This window comes from Aquarana catesbeiana, linkage group LG06 (assembly GCF_042186555.1).
Source record: "Aquarana catesbeiana isolate 2022-GZ linkage group LG06, ASM4218655v1, whole genome shotgun sequence".
NCBI classification, from domain to species: domain Eukaryota; kingdom Metazoa; phylum Chordata; class Amphibia; order Anura; family Ranidae; genus Aquarana; species Aquarana catesbeiana.
The window spans coordinates 69,312,745-69,336,657 of NC_133329.1; the positions used below are offsets into that span (position 1 = coordinate 69,312,745).

General features: G+C 42.9%; 1 protein-coding gene across 1 annotated transcript in view; it reads left to right on the forward strand.

Annotated features, from left to right (window-relative positions):
* Positions 1-23,913, forward strand: part of LOC141148594 (uncharacterized) — a 77,092-nt gene that overhangs the window by 45,636 nt on the left and 7,543 nt on the right. The window contains exon 10 of the mRNA XM_073636190.1: positions 15,150-15,479. Within this exon, the coding sequence (XP_073492291.1) occupies positions 15,150-15,479 (330 nt within the window). The remainder of the gene's footprint in view (positions 1-15,149; positions 15,480-23,913) is intronic.

A 23,913-nucleotide genomic window follows, 5' to 3' on the forward strand; every position in this document is an offset into this window, starting at 1 on the left:
TGCTTACAGCAGGATGACAACGTTGCTGCTGACTTTGAAGCAATAGCTTAGTGTTTATGAATTTTATATATTAGTAATAATGAAATTCAAGTGATTTTATGAATGTATTTATCCCGAGTGGTACCTGTAAAGTAATATAATTTGGGTTTAGTTTGGGATGGTGACAGGATGGTGACTGTTAATATTAGACATGTGCAATTCGTTTAGTTCCGAATTCATTTTTTGATGAAATTCGACAAATTCATTAATTCAAATACCGTATTTATCGGTGTATAACACGCACTTTTTTCCCCTTAAAATCAGGGGAAAATCGCAGGTGCGTGTTATACGCCGATCCCCTGCGATCCCGAGCTGTCACATCTTCAAAATCGATGACCACGATTTGAAAATGGCGCCGCCGGCGCCGAAATACACAGAGCCGGTCCTCGGCTCTTCCCGGCGACTCTCGTTCACTTTCGGATCCACTCGTAGTCCCGAGCGGAGCTGTCCGAACCTAATCGGCTAGGTTCGGATAGCTCCGCTCGGGACTACGAGTGGAGCCGAAAGTGAACGAGAGCCGCCGGGAAGAGCTGAGGACCGGCTTTGTGTATTTCGGCGCCAGCGGCGCCATTTTCAAATCGCGGTCGGCGATTTTGAAGCCCAGGATGGCAGGGATAGAGGATCGAAGGCTGCACTGGGGCAAGATTGCACTGGGGAAGGCTGCACTGACAAGGCTGCACTGGGGAAGGCTGCACTGGGGAAGGCTGCACTGACAAGGCTGCACTGGGGAAGGCTGCACTGACAAGGCTGCACTGGGGAAGGCTGCACTGGGGAAGGCTGCACTGACAAGGCTGCACTGACAAGGCTGCACTGGGGAAGGCTGCACTGGGGAAGGCTGCACTGAAAAGGCTGCACTGGGGAAGGCTGCACTGACAAGGCTGCACTGGGGAAGGCTGCACTGATGGGCATTTAAATGTAAGTTTTTTTCCCTTCAACTTCCCTCCTAAAAGTTTTTTTTCCCTTAAAATTCCCTCCTAAATTGGGGTGCGTGTTATACGCCGATAAATACGGTATATTCAAATTGACGAAAACCTGTTTAACAAATTTTCCCGAAAATTCGAAAGAACGAAAATCCAAAAATTTGAAAATCCGAACACACGAAAATCCAAAATAATAAACTAACTAATAACTATTACTAACTATTAAATTATAGGTATTGGAACTTCTTTTCAAATTTGGCTGTTAGTGAACGTAACAAATTCGAATTTATCCGAAGTTATAAATTATCCGAAATAACGAAAGCCGCATCTAAACGAAGGGAATGTAACAATCAATAATGATAAATAATAATAATAAAACAATTTTTATATTATTTTTAATTGATTTGTTACATTCCATTCGTTTAGATCATTTCAGATAAATTCGTATTTGTTATATTAACAGGCAAATTTAAAAGGAAATTCCAATACCTATAATTTATTAGTTATTTATTATTAGTTAGTTGGTTATTATTTCGGATTTAAAAATTTTTGGATTTTCGTTATTATTTTCGGATTTTCGTTCTTTCGGATTTTTGTTATTTTCAGATTTTCGAATTTGCAGATTTCCCCATTTCAGATTTTTATGAATTATCGAAATAATGAATAACGTATCTAAACGATAGACAAAAGAAAGGGTTTCACCATGTCAGATCCAAAAAGTGCAGTTGCCACATCCCTAATATATGATTAAGAAAAAAGGAAATCCCCCTTCATTGGGACTTTAAAGGCAACACATACTTGAGTAATGCAAAAAAAATCGAATTTATTAAGTGTACATAAAAATAATCAATCATGGAGGGGGCGGAGCCGGCAGCCAGAGCTGATGGATGTGTGACACCTAAGCTCTGCTACAACGGGCGACATCGAGCGGCTCACAGCGCATTACAACACCCCTAAAACGACTCTATCAACTCCTTAGGACGTGGGGCACACAGCGGCAGCGATGTCCAAGAGAAAGGACAGAGAAGCACCGAGAAAACTGACAGATTTCTATCCCCTCAGCACGGCCCGGGATTTCCAAGATGGCGCCGGCGCGGAGACCCGCTCGTCAGCCTCCACAGCACAGCCACACAGCCATCCAGTGCCATCCTCGGGTGAGTCAAACGCCAGCGACCACCCGCTGCCATCCTCACCATTTAGCAGCCCTGCCAAACAAAAAAGGAGGATTGGGGAAGGGGATGAGACCCGGGATTACTCAGGGCTAGAGGGAGAAGATATGGAGGAATCCTCTGCTTATACGCAGAAACTAGATGCCTTCCCCACCTCAGGGCAGCCCATATTAGACACCACCATGAAGGAGATGTTACAAACACTAAGAGGGGCCCTCCAGTGCGATATGGCAGCGTTTATGCATACTACTAAACGTGAAGTAGCAGCAGTCTCTACCAGAGTAACATATGTGGAGAAGAAAATGGAAGAATTCACTTTGGCACATAACGAGCTAGTGGATGCACACTTTGATGTTGAGGAAGAGATCAAAACCATGCAACTTAAAATGGCCGAACTCGAAGACAGGGCCCGCAGGAACAACATCAAATTCAGAGGTGTCCCTGAGTCGGTCAAGCCGGCTGAACTTACAGCTTACCTTCAAAAGCTCATGATAACAGTCCTCCCTACACTGGGACCGGCGGACCTAACAATTGACAGAGCCCACAGACTTCCGAAGCCATCTTTCCTGCCTGCTCAGATTCCCAGGGATGTTATCGCACGCATCCACTTCTACCATATAAAAGACCAACTGATGAGGTATGCAAGACAACACCCTGCTCTTCCTGACCCGTTTACCGGGGTTGCATTGTATGCTGACCTGTCACAAGCGACTCTTACGGCACGGCACAACCTAGTACCGATCACCAAAATCCTACGTAACCACAAGGTCATCTATAAGTGGGGCTTCCCAGCCAAGCTAATAGTGGATATGCATAATGAATCACATGCGATCACATCACTTGACAAAGGCCTGGAGATCCTCCGCAAATGGAAATTATTGCCTGAGAATGGTGAACCAGCAGACCCTGACCCGTTACATGGGAGACAAGGCACCCTCAACCGCCAAAGAAGATCCACCCCTCACAAGCCTCCAACCTACTCTTAAGGTACTTGGTACACCAGATATACCCTAATCCTAGTGCCTTCACCCTGCACAACAAGTGTAATGCTCACAGAACAACCGCCCGTTGTTCGGCTGTTTTCTTTTATTTTTCACTTTTTTTTCTTTTTGACCTTCTACTCTAATACCCCAACTCAAGTTACGAGATGTTGTCCGTAACCTGTTCTCCGTGTTTGATGCGATCTATACGTTATAAGATCTCACCAGTTCAAGTTCTTACGGTTCCCGTTACCTCAAGTTTCACTACTCAGCATGCAGTAATGGTGCGGGGAGCTCCCTGCGCGCTGGACTCACCACCTACTTCACCTCCATCGCTCATCTCCACCACCAGAGGGCATAGCCGCACCAGCTACCACCTACATGAACCTTAAACTGATGACCTTCAATGTGAGAGGCCTGAACAGTCCCTACAAGAGAAGAGCCCTTTGGAAAACTGCTATTGAAGCGAACTGTGACATCCTGTGCGCTCAAGAGACTCACTTTTCTAGCACGAAACCACCAAAATGCACTCATCCCAAATTCCAGCAAGTAATCACAGCCAACAACAACACTAAGAAGAATGGAGTCCTAATAGCTATCAGGGACAGATTAACCTTTTCTCTCCTGCAGGTACATGTGGACCCCCGAGGCCGCTTTATCATCCTGGTGGCTGACATGGACCATGTCACCTATACCCTGGTAAACCTGTATGCACCGAATGTGAGATCTCTAAAATTTATTCGTAAAGTACACACGATGGCAAAAAAAATGCAAAAAGGTAGATTAATTGTCTGTGGCGACTTTAACATGGTTATGCATGCGGAGTGGGACACTTCTTCTGTGGCTCTTAGGCAGAGGCCTTCTTTGGGAGCCCTCTGTCATGAGGAACGGCTTTTTGACCCCTGGCGCTGCCTTAGATCCACCGAAAGAGATTATACGCACTTCTCAGCAGTCCATAACAGCTACGCTAGAATTGATTTTTTCCTTACAGACATGCATACGCCACAGAAAGTCCAAACCGCTGACATCCATAACATCACCTGGTCTGATCACGCTCCGGTGACAATTGAGGTTATGGATGACAGCAGGTCCAATCAAAAACCACTGTGGCGCAATAACACATTTCTCCTATCGCAGCCCAAAATTAGGGATGAAATAGCAGAAAAAGTGATTGAGTATTTCAAATTTAACGATACCGGAGAATGCTCCCCAATGACGGTATGGTGTGCTCATAAGGCCTATGCTCGGGGTGTCCTCATTCAGATTGCTTCTAGAGAGAGGAAAAAAAAAATTAACCGCATGTCACAACTCCATGACACTATAGCAGATCTAGAACTGAAACACAAAAATCCCAGTACCAGAACCAACGAGGTTCTTTCCCGGCTAACAACCTGCTGGGAGGAACTGAGGCAGGAACTTAGAGCGGATTACGAAACGTACTTTAAAAAACTAAAACTTACTTACTACTCCCAGAATAACCGCTCGGGAAAACTACTAGCAGCCCAACTAAGGAAAAAACAAGCATGTTCGAACATCGCTCAAATTAGGCATCACATCAACGACACGATATTCCAAAACCCCAAGGACATAGCTAATGTATTTAAAGAATACTATGAATCTTTGTACAACCTTAATAATGACCCCGCAACGCACCAGCCCACAAACGTGGAGATAGACGAGTTCCTTAACGGAATTCGCCTACCTTCAGTGGACCAAACGTCCCTCCACAAACTAAACTCTCCCATTACACAACAAGAAGTAGAAACAGTAATCTCAGCACTACCCATGCATAAATCGCCAGGTGCGGATGGATTCTCCGCCGAATACTACAAAGCACTCACCCAGACCCTCACCCCTGCACTAGTTAAGGTTTTTAATATAGCGGCCACATCAGGCAGCTTCCCCAGAGAGATGCTACAAGCTGTTATAGTCACAATACCGAAAAATGGCAAGGACACCTCACACCCCCAAAACTTTAGACCCATATCCCTCTTAAATTCGGACCTCAAGATCTATGCTAAAATCCTAGCGAATAGATTAAAAGACATCACCCCTTCCCTTATAGGATTGGATCAGGTCGGATTTGTCAAAAGCAGGCAGGCCCCGGATGGAACTAGACGTATGTTGAACCTCCTGAGCATGGCTGAAACCAAAAAAGTACCTAGCATATTCCTGGCCTTAGATGCGGAAAAGGCCTTCGATAGGGTCCACTGGGGTTACCTGTCTAGGACCTTGCACAAATTTGGCATCTCGGGCCTGATCCACTCAGCTATCATGTCTTTATACACGAACCCCACAGCTCAAGTTTATACTTCCACGATGCTCTCAGACCCCTTCAGATTAACCAATGGTACCCGGCAGGGTTGCCCACTCTCGCCAATAATATTCTCCCTAATTATAGAGCCGCTAGCAGAATATGTAAGAGGTGATACTGAGATAGAGGGCATCGACACAGGTCACGAATCCCACAAAATAGGTCTCTTCGCTGATGACATTATCTTAACATTAACTAATCCGATTAAATCCTTACCTGCTATTAACTCCCTCTTACATAAATTTGGTAGTGTTTCCTACTACAAGGTCAACACTAATAAATGCTTTGCATTAACCATCAACATACCTGATAAAACTAAGCCTAGACTAAAGGAAATTTTCCCATGCACCTGGGACCCGCCTTCAATTACATATCTGGGTGTGCAGCTGTCCTCCTCCCCCACCAACATCTACTCGTGTAATTTCCCTCCACTCTTGCTTAAAGTGGAAGCGGAACTAAACCAAATAGGTAAACTTCCACTTACGTGGCTGGGGAGGATAGCTGCATATCAAATGCAAGTAATGCCTAAGCTGCTCTATGTCTTCAGAACCGTTCCAATCCCTGTTCCCCAACAATTCTTTACACACATAGATAAACTACTTAAAAAATTTATATGGGGTGGTAAAAAACCGAGGATAGCATTAGCACAGCTTTACAAACCTAAACACCTAGGCGGAGCTGGCCTCCCCAATGCTCAACTATACTATAAAGCTGCGCTAATGGACCAGATGCGCTACTGGTTCTCATGTCAAACGGACAATAGATGGTCAGATATTGAACGAACAGTGACCCCTGGCCACGATTTGCCAGCACTAGCTACAGCCGTTTGCATCCATCACAAACCCAACATTCCCTCATACCCAGCCATACAAGCTACTATTCAAGCATGGTCCTCTTTAATCAATACCAAGTTCAATGACATTCCAACCTGCAAATTAAGAATACCACTAGCAGCATATGAGTACCTCATACCGAACTTCTCGGCCTTCAGCTGGAAAAAAAAGGGAGTACACTTCTATACTAATGACCTGGATACATTGGATGAACTTGATAAATACAAATTGCTCCAACTAAACCACTACTCACATGCCAATCCGACCCGCCCGATCACAATCCCACAGATTCTATGGGAATTCCTACTCAATAAATCCCCACCTCCTCGAAAAGGCATCTCCTTATTCTACACATTCGCCTCCCCTACCTATCTACATACTAAATCACCTAATATGCATAAGTGGGAACGGGACCTTCAAAGGGAATACCCTCTGCACCAATGGCACACAGCCATAAAATATAACAGCAAATCTTCCTCTTGCATAGACCACTGGGATAACGCGCAAAAATTACTACATAGGTGGTATCTTACACCCTCTCGACTGAACAAGATGAAACCCTCAGTTTCAGCACTATGCTGGAGAGAGTGCCTATCTATAGGCAATCTTATTCACATATTTTGGAGCTGTAAACACATCCAACCGTTCTGGGAGAAAGTCCAATCTCTCATCTACAATGTTACTAACACCCATCGCAAACTTGACCCAGCGCTAACGCTGCTGAGCCTGGGAATTGAAGCTTATCCCCCCCTAATGAGGAAAGTAGTAATCCATATACTATTTGCGGCTCGTATTTCCATAGCAAAAGAATGGCTTTCGCTAGCACCCCCTGAAATAGAAGAAGTTATCTCTAGAGTAAACGCCCAATATACAATGGAAAGAGCTCTTGCCTACTCTAAAGGGGGATCCCCCAATTTCCATAAACAGTGGGAAATTTGGAGATCCTCAAAACATGCCTCCTCACATTCATGAAATCCTCTTACTGATACACTGAAGCACAAGAATGCCTCTGGTGCGATGGTATACTAATAGAACTTCTCAACCTTAACAGGTTGGATACTTACCAAAGAGCTATTAATGGTGGTGGATTGGGTGTGTGGGGATAACTACGCACCCCGCAAATATGTCAACTATGTCAACTATATATCTATGTTCATGTTGTTATAACTCTGAAGTGACAGCACTTGCTACTTACAGACTAACTTCCCGTGGGCCCTTCATAGGCACCACGGCAAGCTACCATACAGATACCCAGCAATAAGCCTAGTCACAGTGTGTACCCAAAGGGGGTGACGGGCTGTACCTCCTACGGAGGTCAAGCATATAATCCAGTTAGTAGCTTGAACACCTGATGTATATTCCTGAACATATATGTAGCAACTGTTGTGTATACAATCTCACCTTGTATAATCTTATAAATGCATATATTGAATGCTATGTAATGTACAAGTGAAATTCAATAAAAATCTATTGTTTAAAAAAAAAAATAAATAAATAAAAAAATAATCAATCATGGGGATGATCGATGGTTAAAAAACATCACAGTTTGTGCAACAAATACATACAAGAAAAACAGAAGAAACAAAAAACAAAAATTTTTTACATGAACAGTATGATAACAAAATAATACTCTCCGGTACTGGGGATTACTATATGCCGGAGAATTTTTTGCATTACCCAAGTGTGTGTTGCATTTAAAGTCCCAATGAAGGGGGATTTCCTTTTTTCTTAATCATCGAATCATCGAAACGAATGGAACGTAATGAATAAAAATTTTTCCGAAGTTACAGATTTATTCGAAATAACTACTTTCGATCATAACGAATGACCTGGAAAAAAAAACAAAAGAACAAATGAGACGAAAACGAACACATTTTTCGGCAGTGCATATGTCTAGTTAATATCTGCAATGACAGTATTTAGCATATGAATTTCTTTATTTCATATAAGTTTGCTTCTTTAGCATAATCTCTCCTATAAATTGTAACATATATCTACAGTGCATTCTGTGGTGTACTGTTTCTACTACACTTCTGGTGGTGTACGCAGTACAATGCAGCCGTAGTGCAGTTGCTACTACTTTTCTGGTGGTGTACACAGCACACAATACAGTGCAGCCATAGTGCAGTTGATACTACTGTTCTGGTGGTGTACACAGTACACAATACTGTGCAACCGTAGTACAGTTGATACTACTGTTCTGGTGGTGTACACAGGACACAATACAGTGTAGTGTGGTGTTGCAAAACAAAATATACATCATGTCTGGAAGGCCACCAAGGAGAGGCAGACTCTCACAGGCCACTAAAAGAGGGCAAGAAGCCTCTGTGTCTACAGTCAACGGTGCTGGTCATGAACATGGTGCATCCTCTTCATGTGGCCGTGGGGCACGCGTGTCCTTTTTTTCTGCTGCTGGCCGTGTTGTTTAGCCAGAACATGCAGAAATGTTGGTGGAGTGCATAACAAAGCCGTCCTCATCCTCTGTCACCCAGGCTCAGAGTAGTTTGCCTTCTTATGCAGCTGCCAAAGTGGCCTATTCCACCGGCTCCTTGTCCACAGTCACTCCTTTCCGTAGCCCCACCATTATGCACAGAGGAGTCCCCTGAACTATTTGACCACAGTGTTGGGTACAAACTGCTGGAGGATGCACAGCGTTTTGAAGCTCCGATGTTGGTTCCCATGTTGAGGAAGGGAGTAACGTGAGCCTAGAGAGAGGGGGTGCCCAAGAAGGACAAGAAACTGGCAGTCATGTTCCACCAGCTGCAGCATACTGCCAAGTTTGCTCCAGTGATGAGAAGGGAGGGGATGATGAGGTCACTGACTCTACTTGGGAGGAGGATGAGGAGGCAGTGGCACAACTACAACGAGGCAGGATGTCCTCTAGGGGGAAGCCACCCTACTGTATCACAACGCAGAGCTCCACAGGTGCAGGGCGCTGCTGACTCCCTGCAGATTTTGAAAAGTTCCTTGGTGTGGGTCTTTTTTGACACATGTGCAGCAGATCGCACTGTTGCTGTTTGCAACCTATGTCTGAAGCGGATCAAGCATGGCCAGAACAGCAACCGCTTGGGCACCACATGCTTGACCAGACATATGATGACCTCCCATGCAGTCTGTTGGCAACAGCACTTGAAAGACCCACATCAAAGAAAAAGGCAGACTTCTCCTTGCTCCTCATCTGGGATCTCCAACCCCACTATACCTCCAGTCCTCTCAAATCCTGCACTGAGAGGAATGAAGGTATAGCAATAGGTGTCCCAAGTACTTGCAGCCAATCTGCTATCAGTACACCACCATCTGATTTTAGCAGGCAAATTTTCCTACCCCAGTTGCTAAACCGTAAAAAGAAATTCGGTCCCAGCCATCCACATGCTCAGCGTCTGAATGCTAGCTTGGCCAAATTGCTAGCACTGCAACTGCTGCCTTTTCAGCTGGTAGACTTGGCCCTGTTTCGTGAATTTGTGGAATGTGCTGTACCTCAGTGGCAGCTTCCAAAACGCCATTTCTTTTCACAGAAGGCCATTCCGGCTCTCTACCGGCATGTGGAAGGCAATGTTTTGGCCTCGTTGGACAGGGCGGTCAGCAGTAAGGTGTATATTACCGCTGACTCCTGGTCTAGCAGGCATGGGCAGGGACGTTACCTTTCCTTCACGGCGCACTGGGTAACTCTGCTGGCAGCTGGGAAGGATGCAGGACAGAGTTCAGTATTGTTGTATTATTGGAGCTTGTTCCACCACCACGCCTCCAAAATGCTAGTGGTGATTCTGCCACTGCTCTCTCCTCCACCCCCTCCTCTTCTTCTTCCTCTATGGCCTCTTCTGCAGATTTGTCCTCTGAACCAGCGGTGCTCCGTAAGCATTCAAGGGGCTACGCAAGTACTAAGACAAAAAGATGCCATGCGGTGCTTGAGTTAGTCTACTTAGGGGACAGTAGCCACACTGGGGCAGAGATTCTGTCAGCTCTGCAGGGGCAGGCTCAGAGGTGGTTCATGCCACGCCAGATTCAGCCAGGAATGGTTGTATGCGACAATGGCACCAACCTTCTCTCCGCCCTCCGACAGGGACACTTGACCGATGTTCCATGTTTGGCACATGTCCTGAATTTGGTGGTGCAGCGGTACTTGAGCAGATACCAAGGTTTACAGGATCTCCTGAGGCAAGCCAGTAAAGTCTGTGGTCCCAAGGAGTTGTACGTGGCTGGGAAGAGGCTGTTACGGATCATGTGATCCTTAGTTACCTAGAGGACTCAGAATCGAATGCCTCTGCAAACTTACGCTGCATGGCCTCCCTAATTCTGCAAAGCCTGCGAAAGGACCCTAGGATTCGTGGTATCAAGGAGAGGGATCATTACTGGCTGGCAACCCTTCTTGATTCATGTTACAAGGGTAAGGTTGCAGAACTCACCCTACCTTCACAGAGGGAGCAGAGGATGAAACATCATCAGGAGGCCTTGAAGAAAGGTTTGTGCAATGCATTTCCAGACCCTAGGAGGTTACCATTTCCTAGTGCTGGACAACGTGTTGCTGAAGTTTCGTTCAGTCAGAAGAAGAGCAGTGGAGAAGGTGGCCAGCTGACCGATGCCGTTAAACAATTTTTCAGTCCTCAGCGTCAAGGTCTGATCGGTTCAAACAACCATCACCAGTGTCTGCATTACATGGTGCAGGAATATCTATGGGCAAGAGCAGACTTGGAGACCTTTCCAACAGACCATCCACTGGGTTACTGGGTCTTGAGGATGGACCACTGGCCAGAACTTGTTCAATATGCAATTGAGCTACTGGCCTGTCCTGCATCCAGCGTTCTTTCTGAACGCATATTCAGTGCTACTGGAGAGTTTGTAACAGATCATAGAGTGCGCCTGTCCACAGACTTCGTTGATAGGCTCACATTTATAAAATGTAATCACTCTTGGATCAGCAGCTATCAAGCACCTGATTCTGATGTAACTGATTGATTTTTTCTTTGGATGTGGGATCCTTATGTGAGATAGGGATGTGGGATGTGAGACTGCCTATGCTGAGTGACTATCCTATTCCTCCTCAATCTTGATGATGCTAGCTTCCAACAATATTTTTGGTTTAAGGCACCACCACCACTGCCTAAGGCCCAATTTTTCTGCCCCTGTTTAACAGGGGCATGTAATTACAATTCTTGATCCAATATTTCACAGCAGGGCCCATTCCTGCGCCCACCAAGAGTAACTGTGAGGGCTTACAGTGTTGTGGCACCACCACCACAACCAAAGGCCCAATTTTTCTGCCCCTGTTTAACAGGGGCATGTAATTACAATTCTTGATCTAATATTTCACAGCAGGGCCCGTTCCTGCGCTCACCAAGAGTAACTGTGAGGGCTTACAGTGTTCTGGTACCACCAACACCTAAGGCCCAATTTTCTATATTCTATATTTCTATATTTTCTAGTATATAGGGCAGGCTGTTTAGTATATATACTTCTGTTCAGAGTATATAGTGCCTGGGGGCCCCCCCACGCCATTTTTTTTTAAATTTTGGTTCCCCTTAATATCCATACCAGACCCAAAGAGCCTGGTAATGGGCTTGGGGGGACCCATGCCATTTTTCTCAATGATTTTCATCTATATATCTGGGACCTGACAATACATTACAGCCGCAAGCAGTTTTAAATGACTTTCTTTCCTTTATGACTTTTTGCTGTGGTATTGTTCTAAACACAGGAAAACTGCACAACTTTGCAGGCATACTATAGACACCCCGCAGGCATGATATCTAATTATTAAAATCACTGCTCCCGAAAAAACGGCCATTTTTAAAACTTTTTTTTGCATTGATACATGTCCCCTGGGGCAGGACCAGGGTCCCCAAACACTTTTTATGACAATGACTTGCATATAAACCTTTAAAATTAGCACTTTTGATTTTTCATGTTCGTGTTCCATAGACTTTAACGGTGTTCGCGTGTTCGAACAAACCTTTTGCATGTTCTTCTGCGAAAACGAACCAGGGGGTGTTTGGCTCCTCCCTAGTATTTAGTATATGGAGTAATTTATTTATTCTAGGTGCCTTTATTTCAATTTTTTTCTTCATATTCCTGTTAAATAAAACCAATAAAATCAGCAGATAAAACCAGAGAAAACTGTCCTGAACATTCAGAGCAACTGCTTTCACCAAATAGAGGTATAGTAGCTTAATTAACATAATCTCTCTTACAAAGTGTAACACACCGAAGAATGGTCAGTTATCAAGCCACAAAAAGGAGATGCACACAAAAGCTACCTTAATACAGAGAAAGCATTAAGGTAAAAACCTTCTACCTTTACCACCACTTTAATGTGCAAGTAGAAGTACAAAAAATCAAGTATTTTAAATGCTTAAAAGTTTACAAATTTATTGGAAGTGCTACATGTTTACATTTTATTCATGCCACTGCTCAGCAGCACGGTGCGTTTTGCTGCTGTGTGATGACATGTGTTGGCATCCAGTGGAGTGCAGAAAAATACAGACACTGCACAGCACATGATGCCAGAATTGTGATGTTAACCAGACACATAGAAAACAAATGTTTTCTACAGTATCTCACAAAAGTGAGTACACCCCTCACATTTTTGTGAATGTTTTATTATATTTTTTCATGTGACAACACTGAAAGTGGTTGTAAACCTAGTTACACCACTTGTACCTACAGGGAAGCCTATAATAAGGCTTCCCTGTAGGTACTGTAAATATCTCCTAAACCTGCATGGTTTAGGAGATATTTACCATATATACGCTTGCCCCCGACATCATCGGCACATGCGCTGTAAAGAAACAGCCCTCCACGCCGTTTCTTCACTAGCAAGTGCCGTGACTGACGAAGAGGGGCGAAGATGGATGCAGCCACCAGCGGAGACAGTGCGGGCTTCGTTTGCAGGTAAGTGTCACATAATGAGCTAGTACGCCATGGAAACTAACCCATTATGCTTTTACTTTGCAGGGGGAAAAAAAAGGAAGTAAAACCCATAGGGTTTACTTCCTCTTGAAGAAATGACACTTTGTTACAATTTAAAGTAGTGAGTGTACAGCTTGTATAACAGTGTGAATTTGCTGTCACCTTAAAATAACTCAACACACAGCCATTAATGTCTAAACCGCTGGCAACAAAAGTGAGTACACCCCTAAGTGAAAATGTCCATATTGGGGCCAAAGTGTCAACATATTGTGTGGCCACTATTATTTTCCAGCACTGCCTTAACCCTCTTGGACATGGAGTTCATCAGAGCTTCACAGGTTGCCACTGAAGTCCTCTTCCACTCCTCCATGACGACATCACGGAGCTGGTTGGATTTTGAAGAATTTGCGCTCCTCCACCTTGCGTTTGAGGATGCGCCACAGATGCTCAATAGGATTTAGGTCCGGAGACATGCTTGGCCAGTCCATCACCTTTTCCCTCAGCTTCTTTAGCAAGGCAGTGGTCATCTTGTAGGTGTTTTTGGGGTCATTATTATGTTGGAAAACTGCCCTGCAGCCAAGTTTTCGAAGGGAGGGGATCATGCTCTGCTTCAGTATGTCACAGTACATGTTGGCACACTTGTATTTGTACTCCTCACCTGGCTGCCGCTACGCCTGACACTATCTGAACCAAATAAGTTTACCTTGGTCTCATCAGACCACAGGACATGGTTCCATTAATCCATGTCCTTAGTAGGGATGAGCCGAACACCCCCCGGTTCGGTTCGCACCAGAACCTGCGAACGGACTGAAAGTTTGCACGAACTTTAGAACCCCATTAAAGTCTATGTCTGCCGCCATACACGCTTGACACTATCTGACCCAAATAAGTTGGTCTCATCAGACCACAGGACATGATTCCAGTAATCCATGTCCTTAGTCTGCTTGTCTTCAGCAAACTGTTTGCAGGCTTTCTTGTGCATCATCTTTAGGAGAGGATTCCTTCTGGGACGACAGCCATGCAGACCAATTTGATGCAGTGTGTGGTGTATGGTCTGAGCACTGACAGGCTGACCCCCCACCCCTTCAACCTCTGCAGCAATGCTGGCAGCACTCATATGTCTATTTCCCAAAGACAACCTCTGGATATGATGCTGAGCACGTGCACTCAAGTTCTTTGGTCGACAATGGCAAGGACTGTTCTGAGTGGAACCTGTCCTGTTAAACTGCTGTATGGTCTTGGCCACCGTGTTGCAGCTCAGTTTCAGGGTCTTGGCAATCTTCTTATAGCCTAGGTCATCTTTATGTAGAGCATCAATTCTTTTTTTCAGATACTCAGATAGTTCTTTGCCATGTTGAACTTTCAGTGACCAGTATGAGAGAGTGAGAGCGATAACACCAAATTTAACACACCTGCTCCCCATTCACATCTCAGACCCTGTAACACTAATGAGTCACGTGAGACCAAGGAGGGAAAATGGCTAATTGGGCCCAATTTGGACATTTTCACTTAGGGGTGTACTCACTTTTGTTGCCAGCGGTTTAGACATTAATGGCTGTGTGTTGAGTTATTTTGAGGGGACAGCAAATTTACACTGTTATACAAGCTGTACACTCACTACTTTACATTGTAGCAAAGTGTCATTTCTTCAGTGTTGTCACATGAAAAGATATAATACAATATTTACAAAAATGTGAGGGGTGTACTCCCTTTTGTGAGATACTGTATATACCCTAGCATTGACCTGCAATTATCCAGTGTGGGAAAATTGTAGGTTGCTGCAGAAAGTAAGAATGAGCCCTAATAGTCTATGGAAGTTCAACAGGTTTTCTCTTTTTAGACCATGAACCATAATATGTAGGTGATACTGATCATATGCATGTGATAATGCAAGATTTTCAATTCTTAAATGATTTTATATTATTTGAATGTTGCAGTGTATTTTTTTGTGTGTTATTCCATACACTGACATTGAGTATGAACTTCTACAGCAAAGCTGCCTGATCCAAAAATTGGAGAAATAATGGTACCAGAACTGATTGAAGGAGAACCTGCCACCCTGAAGTGCAGAATCTACAATTATGAGGAGAGTTTACACAGAATGGAAGGGTATCAAATGCTAGAAAAGAAACCAACAAAGATATATAATAACTTACCTGTAGAAAAAGACAAAACATCTGATGACCCAAAGACCTACATAGCGACCCTAGAATTGGGAGCTGTCCAGATGACAGATGATGGATCAGAATACGAGTTCAGACTACAATTTCCAGGTGCACGGAATCCCATAAAGAAAAGTACAGGCCCAATGCAGGTCAAAGGTGAGAAAAACAAACATATTTCATAGAAACCCTGTAGTATTTGTAAAGGAACACCGTGCAGAAGTAACATTTGGGTCATTATAAAGCAATTTTGTACTAATAAGACTTAATGTGACCCTGTCACCACAGGGTAACTTACAGCACAAAAAAAAGCTGCCCTGTAAAGGAAGAGGCACTATAATGAACTTTTAGTGAGCGTGTTCCTTGAAATACCACTGCTTCACCACTCACCAGCCACCGCAGGCATGCATGTGAATGGTCAGGTGGGTTGAATACCTGCTCCCCCGTCACAAGTATATGTATGAGCTGGTGGGAGAAATACTGGGTGCAGTAGGAGGAGCAGATATTCACATACCTGAAAATTTGAAAATACCTGCGGCTGCCACTGTGGAGTTTTAAGATGCAGGTTACTGGGAAAGTAAATATAAAGCCTGTTTGTTTATGGGACCTTTTTTTTGTTTTTTTGTTTTTTTACTTTCAGTCTCGATTCACACTGGGGCGGCTTCAAAGTCACCGGACTCTGAAGCCACCCCGCATGGTCATTTTAAGCCAAGTGTCTCTAAACTTTCGAAACAAAGTGCCAGTTTACTGTCCTTCAGACTTTAGAGTGGCCGGACTGTGGCCAGTGGGAATAGAAAATGTCTCAGCAACAGTTGGAGTGGACAATGTCTCAAGCCTGGTGGCCAGTGGGAGTAAAAAACTACTACTTCTACATCATTGTTACCCCACTCTGGGTGCAGTTATGCATCTTCACCCTGGGCAAATGACTTTGTCCCAGCACTGTTCACAGGGATACAAGAGATATGAGGGAGGATCTCCAAAATTTAGTCTTATATAGAAAACACAAAAAATATTAGCTTGTTCCTGTCCTATGTGAAACGTGTGTAATAGGCCATTTTAAATTTTTGCACAATTTTGTTCCCGTCATTTTCCAGATTCCATACTATTGGAACCTGGTTGTAACTGATTTCTCGTATCTTGATAACTTGTGTAGATCTCTGTGACTGCCAAGAGTCAAATTTCTTTTTTCCAAATAGACCCAGGAGCTGGCGTTGGTGATCCCATATTCTATGGCTGGAAGGTTTTAGTGTGCCTTAAAGGGCCATGGTGTTCTACCCTTGTGGTTTATGCCTTTGATACGGGCCAGCTTATATACCCACTATTGAAACATTTGGTGTCACCCTAATATATACAGAATACAAAAGGCAGGCACGCCATCGTACCCTCATTTGTGGTGGCACCTGCGTCCGTTATCATGTGATCCTATATTTATTCTTTCCGGCTTCGCTACACCTACCCACCTCCAGTCAGATACTGGTACCTGCTATGTAATACAGCAATATATACCTTGGATGCATGTCCTGATGTATTTGGCTGGCTCCTTTTGATGTCATTAGGGGGTTCCTCCACTTCTGGGGAGTTTTTGTTCTCCTCACATCTCCTTCCCCTATTTGATGCCCCATGTGTGTCTCCTCTTTCCTGATCATCACCGTCCTCTCCTCTGCATTCAAAGTCATTCAGCACCCACCTAATCAGTCCTGAAAAAGAAAGTATAGCTTCCGATTTGATTATAGAGCAACACATTAGCAGCAATTTCATGAATCTCATTGAATGTTGACCTAATTGGTGGACTCCAATATACTCCACAATACACCGTGACTTTTCTTGTCTCCATATTTAGGATTGGGTATCTGTTGACTCTTTGTAGACGAAGGGTGCCTTTTAATTTTTCCCCTTTTTATGTGTTGGTTGTATTTTAAGGTATATACAATAAATTGTTACTTTTTATACATGCTGCCTCATGCTGTGCCGTGTTTTGAGCAGCTGACTTAGTCTCTCCCCTTTTATTCATTACTATTTGGATGTTGGCAAGGTGAGGGTCTTCCTTCCCATAGTCATATATAGAAAACACAAAAAATATTAGCTTGTTCCTGTCCTATGTGAAACTTGTGTAATAGGCCATTTCAAATTTTTGCACAATTTTGTTCCCATAATTTTCCAGATTCCATACAACTGGAACCCGGTTGTAATTGATTTCTCGTATCTTGACAACTTGTGCAGATCACTGTGGCTGCCAAGGGTCAAATTTCCTTTTTACAAATAGTGTAAATATTATCTGTAAAATTTAAAAATTGTATTTATATAAGTTTAAATCAATCAAAAACCGTTCTATATAATGTTCAAAAATAAAAAGAAAAACTGTGCTGCAGAGCAAAAAAGGTCAAAGGTAAAAGCTGCACACAAAATACACCAATATCTGTGTATACCATGAAAAATAAAAAATAAATAAAGTGCGCTAATTATATGAAAATACACACATAGATGTGAATACATGTGGGTAGTAGTAAAAACCACAATCTACTGAGAGCAAGTAAATGACTCCATGAGTGGTAGAAATATATAAGTGCAAAATATAAAAACTCAAATAAAAAGAAGAAACAAAAAATGTGTACATGTGAAGTACAATGATATTAATAGCGTGAAAATCTGAAAATCAAACAAACTCAGTCCATGGGTTCAAACATAAAAAGTTCATCAGTGAAAAAAAGCTTCCATCCACTATACAGCTCAGCAGCAACTAATCCCCCTATGAGTGGATTGACAAAGGAGAGAGATGTGCAGGATGGTGCAAATCCACTGGCGGTGACTCCAATAAGTGAGAAAGTGATAAAGGTGGACTCTTACCCTCCGTGTTGGACCCCCTCCTTGGCAGGGTCTATCAGGCATGCATATTTTTGCCCTCTGCAGGGACCGTGTAATGAGAAGATCTCCCCAGCAGCTGTCAGGAATGTTGTCTCCGATCCAGGCTGGTCCAAGTGAAACGCCTGGAGAGGGGGGAAGGAAAGCTCTCTTGCTCCCAGTGTGGCAAAGGAAAAATCAAAAGAGCGGAGCTCCAATAGTGTAAAAAGTTTTGGAATTTATTCAATAAAAGTACAGACCGCAACGGAGAGTGCACGCTCCGTGAGGTAAAAATACAATTAAAAACAAGCCGGCATATAAGAATCGTAATAACCCGTGCATAACATGGGGCAATCGTGACGGCTTACAACGTAGCCACGCCCTACATGTTTCGTCATTAGTAGACGTCTTCAAAGGGGCACGGGCTACGTGTTAAGCCATCCCCTATATAGTATAACAGTGCACACCAAGCCTCGTTTTCACCTCCGCTCTCAGGGAAGGGAAAACCCAAGCCTCTACCTGGTGCTCCTCAGTGAATGGATGTTGCCAAGGTGACACATAGGACTGAAACTAAACAAAACTTCAGCCACTCCCAGCAGAGCCAATCTCTCGCGCCATCTGGAGGAAGAAGCCCAGTATTACTAGACAATTAATATGTCTTACAGATGCTAATTTGGAACGTAAAACTGACAGAGCAGAAAGGAGAAAATCACTGAATCTCACCAAGAGGCACGATGTGGTGGTTAATAATAATAAAAGTGTAGAAAAAAAATTGTAAATATATATGGAAATGTACGGAAAAGAAACAACGTTCATCTCCGTAAATAAAACCACATTCAAAAAACACATGTATGAAAAAAATATATATATGTATTAGAGTCACACCGTAATAAATGGAGGCCCATCCATGAACGTGAAGAGCACTCGGTATCACAATGATGCGACTAAATCATTATAATGTATAATATTTAAACTTATCACTATGCTCCCATCCTCTCAAAATTCCTGGAAGCCCTAATCGCTAGATCCTCCCAATGTCCCAGAGAGTCAACCAACCAGCAGCATGTGAGGAAGGAATAGATAAGACACCTTTATCCAACCGTTGCTAGGAGCAAAAGTGAATAAATGGAAAGGTGAAAAAAAAAAATTGTGAATGGATGAAAAGATAAAAAATGGATGGAAAAAAAAAATTGTGAATGGATGAAGAGATAAAAAAAAGTGTATGGATGAAAAAAAAAAATTGTGAATGGATGAAGAGATAAAAAAGTGAATGGATGAAAAAAAAAATAAATAAAAATAAAAAAAATTAAAAATAAATAAATAAAAAAAAAATTGTGAATGGATGAAGAGATAAAAAAGGTGTATGGATGAAAAAAAAATTGTGAATGGATGAAGAGATAAAAAAAGTGAATGGATGGAAAAAAAAAATTGTGAATGGATGAAAAGATAAAAAAAGTGAATGGATGAAAAAAAAATTGTGAATGGATGAAGAGATAAAAAAGTGTATGGATGAAAAAAAAAATTGTGAATGGATGAAGAGATAAAAAAGTGGATGGATGAAAAAAAATGGGAATGGATGAAGAGATAAAAAAAGGTGTATGGATGGAAAAAAAAAAATTGTGAATGGATGAAGAGATAAAAAAAGTGAATGGATGAAAAAAAAAATTGTGAATGGATAAAGAGATAAAAAAAGTGTATGGATGAAAAAAAAAATGGGAATGGATGAAGAGATAAAAAAAGGTGTATGGATGGAAAAAAAATTGTGAATGGATGAAGAGATAAAAAAGTGGATGGATGAAAAAAAAAATTGTGAATGGATGAAAAGATAAAAAAAGTGAATGGATGAAAAAAAAAATTGTGACTGGATGAAGAGATAAAAAAAGTGCATGAAAAAAAAATGAAAAAAATGTATACAAAAGAAGGGAAGAAAGGAAAGGAAGCACAGGGCCCAAAGCATCACCTATGAGTTGTCAATGAACACATTCAACTCAATATCAACGTTTAGGCCTAAGGGTCTGAGGGAGCGGATCTTATAAATCCACTACATCTCGAGTTTAGAGATGGCCCGTCTTTTAGATCCCCCTCTCCATGGAAGTTTGAGTTTATCAATGCCCATGAACAAAGTACCGCTAGGATCTTTTTTGTGTTTGTCTAAATAATGTTTGGAGACTGGGTGGCCCAAAAAGCCCCTTCTAATATTTATAATATGTTCCCCCAGTCTAACCTTTAATGATCGGACCGTGCGGCCCACATAGTGGAGCCCACAAGGGCAAGTGAGTAGGTAAACCACATGGGTGGTTGAACGTGTGATAAAAGATTTAATATGGAAATTGAGCGGGGAATTATTGGTAATGAATTGACACACCTTTCTCTCCGTTAAAGCATTAATAGCACAAACCTCGCAATTTTTACATTTGAAATAGCCTGTCATATGTTGAAAGAACATAGGTTTATGAACCGGAGGGTCACATGCAGCAGATACCACCCGTGAACTGATTGAGGGGGCACCCCTAAAGACCAGCTGGGGTCTGTCAGGAAGGGATGGTCCAAGCACGGGATCATTCTTAATAATGTGCCAGTGTTTGTTCAACATCCTCCTGACAGAAAAGTGCTGGCAGGAGTATCTTGTGATCAAGGGATAGACCAGCTGATAGTCCCTCTGTGCCCTGGTTTTATCAGCCAGAAGAGCGTCCCTGTCCAGTGATACAACCTGATTGAGTTTTTCAGTCAGAAACTGCGCTTCATACCCCTTCTCTATAAATCTGTCCGTGAAAACCTTAGACTGAGCAAGAAAGTCAGTATTGGTAGAACAGTTCCTTTTCAGTCGGATGTACTGACTTTTAGGGACAGAGTCCAGCCAAGCTTTATGATGGCAGCTGTCCCTCGGGATAAACGAATTGCGGTCAGTGACCTTGAAATAGGTAGAGGTAAGTAGAGAGTTATTTTCACCTCGTATCTCCAGATCCAGAAAGTGTATTTTTTCCTGGCTGGCCTCATATTTAAAGGATATACCCCTCTCGTTGGAATTGAGTCCATCCATAAAGGAACAGAGAGAGTCATAGGAGCCATCCCATAGGAGGAGGACGTCATCTATGTACCTGGCCCACAGGACCAATTCCGGTCTCCGGTGGGCATAGATGACGTCCTCCTCTCATTTCCCCATAAAAAGGTTCGCCAAGCTGGGGGCAAATTTAGCCCCCATGGCTACCCCCTTAGTCTGGAGATAAAACTGTTTATTATGCCAAAAGAAATTATGTGTAGTGGCATATTCTAAAAGCTCCATAATGAAACGTTTTTGCTTCTTGGGTAGGGAGGCATCCTTATCAAGGAAAAATTTCACCGATTTAATACCCCAGTAATGGGGGATGCTAGTGTATAGAGAAGTGACGGCAGTCACAAGCCAATGCCCTTCTCTATAATTACTAGTCTTGAGTAGATTGATGGTATGTCTAGTGTCCTTAATATATGCTGGCAGAAGTTGTACAAGTGGTTGGAGGAAATTGTCAATGTACTTACCTGCCCTGGAAGTAATGGAATCTATTCCACTAATGATGGGACGACCCGGAGGGTGAATTAGGTCTTTGTGGACTTTGGGCAGGTAGTACATTACTGGGATTCTTGACGCAACCGGGATGAGAAAAGATTTCTCCTTTTTGTTTATAATGCCAGATTGAAAACCATTATCCACAATCCTTTCCAGTTCTTTTTTGAAACGGATTCTGGGATCCGACTTAAGGGGTTGGTAGGTGTCCCTGTCTCCAACAAGTCTCTCCAATTCGTGAAGATAATCTGACTTGTCAAGGACCACTATACCCCCCCTTTGTCGGCTGGCTTTATAACAAGGTCCCTACGTTCACAAAGTGAATTCAGGCCCAACTGTAACTCTCTCGTCATTTTCATTTTCTGAACCTTCAAACGATCGAGATCCCTCAAAAGAACATCCCTGAAGACTCTCAAAGAGGCAGATAAGCCACCCGGAGGGTTAAATAGGGACGCGTTGGCTAGGCCAGACTGTCTGATGGTGTTGAGACCAACAGTTTGGGGGGCAATGGGGTTGGACAGCATATATCTCTTGATGTTTAATTTCCTAATATACTTATGTATGTCCATATAAGTTTCAAATTTATTGAGTGTTTTGGGCGGTACAAACTTGAGTCCTTTGTCTAAAATTGAAATTTCTGTTTCAGTTAGAGATGTTTTGCTCAGGTTAAAAATACCCCTACCGCTTACACCCGCTTTCTTTTTGCCCCTTGATTTCCTCCCCCCTCGTACTCCTCTCTTTTTTCTATGGGTCCTAGATGATTTTGATGGGCTCTTTTTTTTTTTTTTTCATCCATACACTTTTTTTATCTCTTCATCCATTCACAATTTTTTTTTTTTTTTTTTCACCTTTCCATTTATTCACTTTTGCTCCTAGCAACGGTTGGATAAAGGTGTCTTATCTATTCCTTCCTCACATGCTGCTGGTTGGTTGACTCTCTGGGACATTGGGAGGATCTAGCGATTAGGGCTTCCAGGAATTTTGAGAGGATGGGAGCATAGTGATATGTTTAAATATTATACATTATAATGATTTAGTCGCATCATTGTGATACCGAGTGCTCTTCACGTTCATGGATGGGCCTCCATTTATTACGGTGTGACTCTAATACATATATATATTTTTTTCATACATGTGTTTTTTGAATGTGGTTTTATTTACGGAGATGAACGTTGTTTCTTTTCCGTACATTTCCATATATATTTACAATTTTTTTTTCTACACTTTTATTATTATTAACCACCACATCGTGCCTCTTGGTGAGATTCAGTGATTTTCTCCTTTCTGCTCTGTCAGTTTTACGTTCCAAATTAGCATCTGTAAGACATATTAATTGTCTAGTAATACTGGGCTTCTTCCTCCAGATGGCGCGAGAGATTGGCTCTGCTGGGAGTGGCTGAAGTTTTGTTTAGTTTCAGTCCTATGTGTCACCTTGGCAACATCCATTCACTGAGGAGCACCAGGTAGAGGCTTGGGTTTTCCCTTCCCTGAGAGCGGAGGTGAAATTGAGGCTTGGTGTGCACTGTTATACTATATAGGGGATGGCTTAACACGTAGCCCGTGCCCCTTTGAAGACGTCTGCTAATGACGAAACATGTAGGGCGTGGCTACGTTGTAAGCCGTCACGATTGCCCCATGTTATGCACGGGTTATTACGATTCTTATATGCCGGCTTGTTTTTAATTGTATTTTTACCTCACGGAGCGTGCACTCTCCGTTGCGGTCTGTACTTTTATTGAATAAATTCCAAAACTTTTTACACTATTGGAGCTCCGCTCTTTTGATTTTTCCTTTGCCACACTGGGAGCAAGAGAGCTTTCCTTCCCCCCTCTCCAGGCGTTTCACTTGGACCAGCCTGGATCGGAGACAACATTCCTGACAGCTGCTGGGGAGATCTTCTCATTACACAGTCCCTGCAGAGGGCAAAAATATGCATGCCTGATAGACCCTGCCAAGGAGGGGGTCCAACACGGAGGGTAAGAGTCCACCTTTATCACTTTCTCACTTATTGGAGTCACCGTCAGTGGATTTGCACCATCCTGCACATCTCTCTCCTTTGTCAATCCACTCATAGGGGGATTAGTTGCTGCTGAGCTGTATAGTGGATGGAAGCTTTTTTTCACTGATGAACTTTTTATGTTTGAACCCATGGACTGAGTTTGTTTGATTTTCAGATTTTCGTTCTATATAATGTTTTCTTTTTTGGGGGGGAAG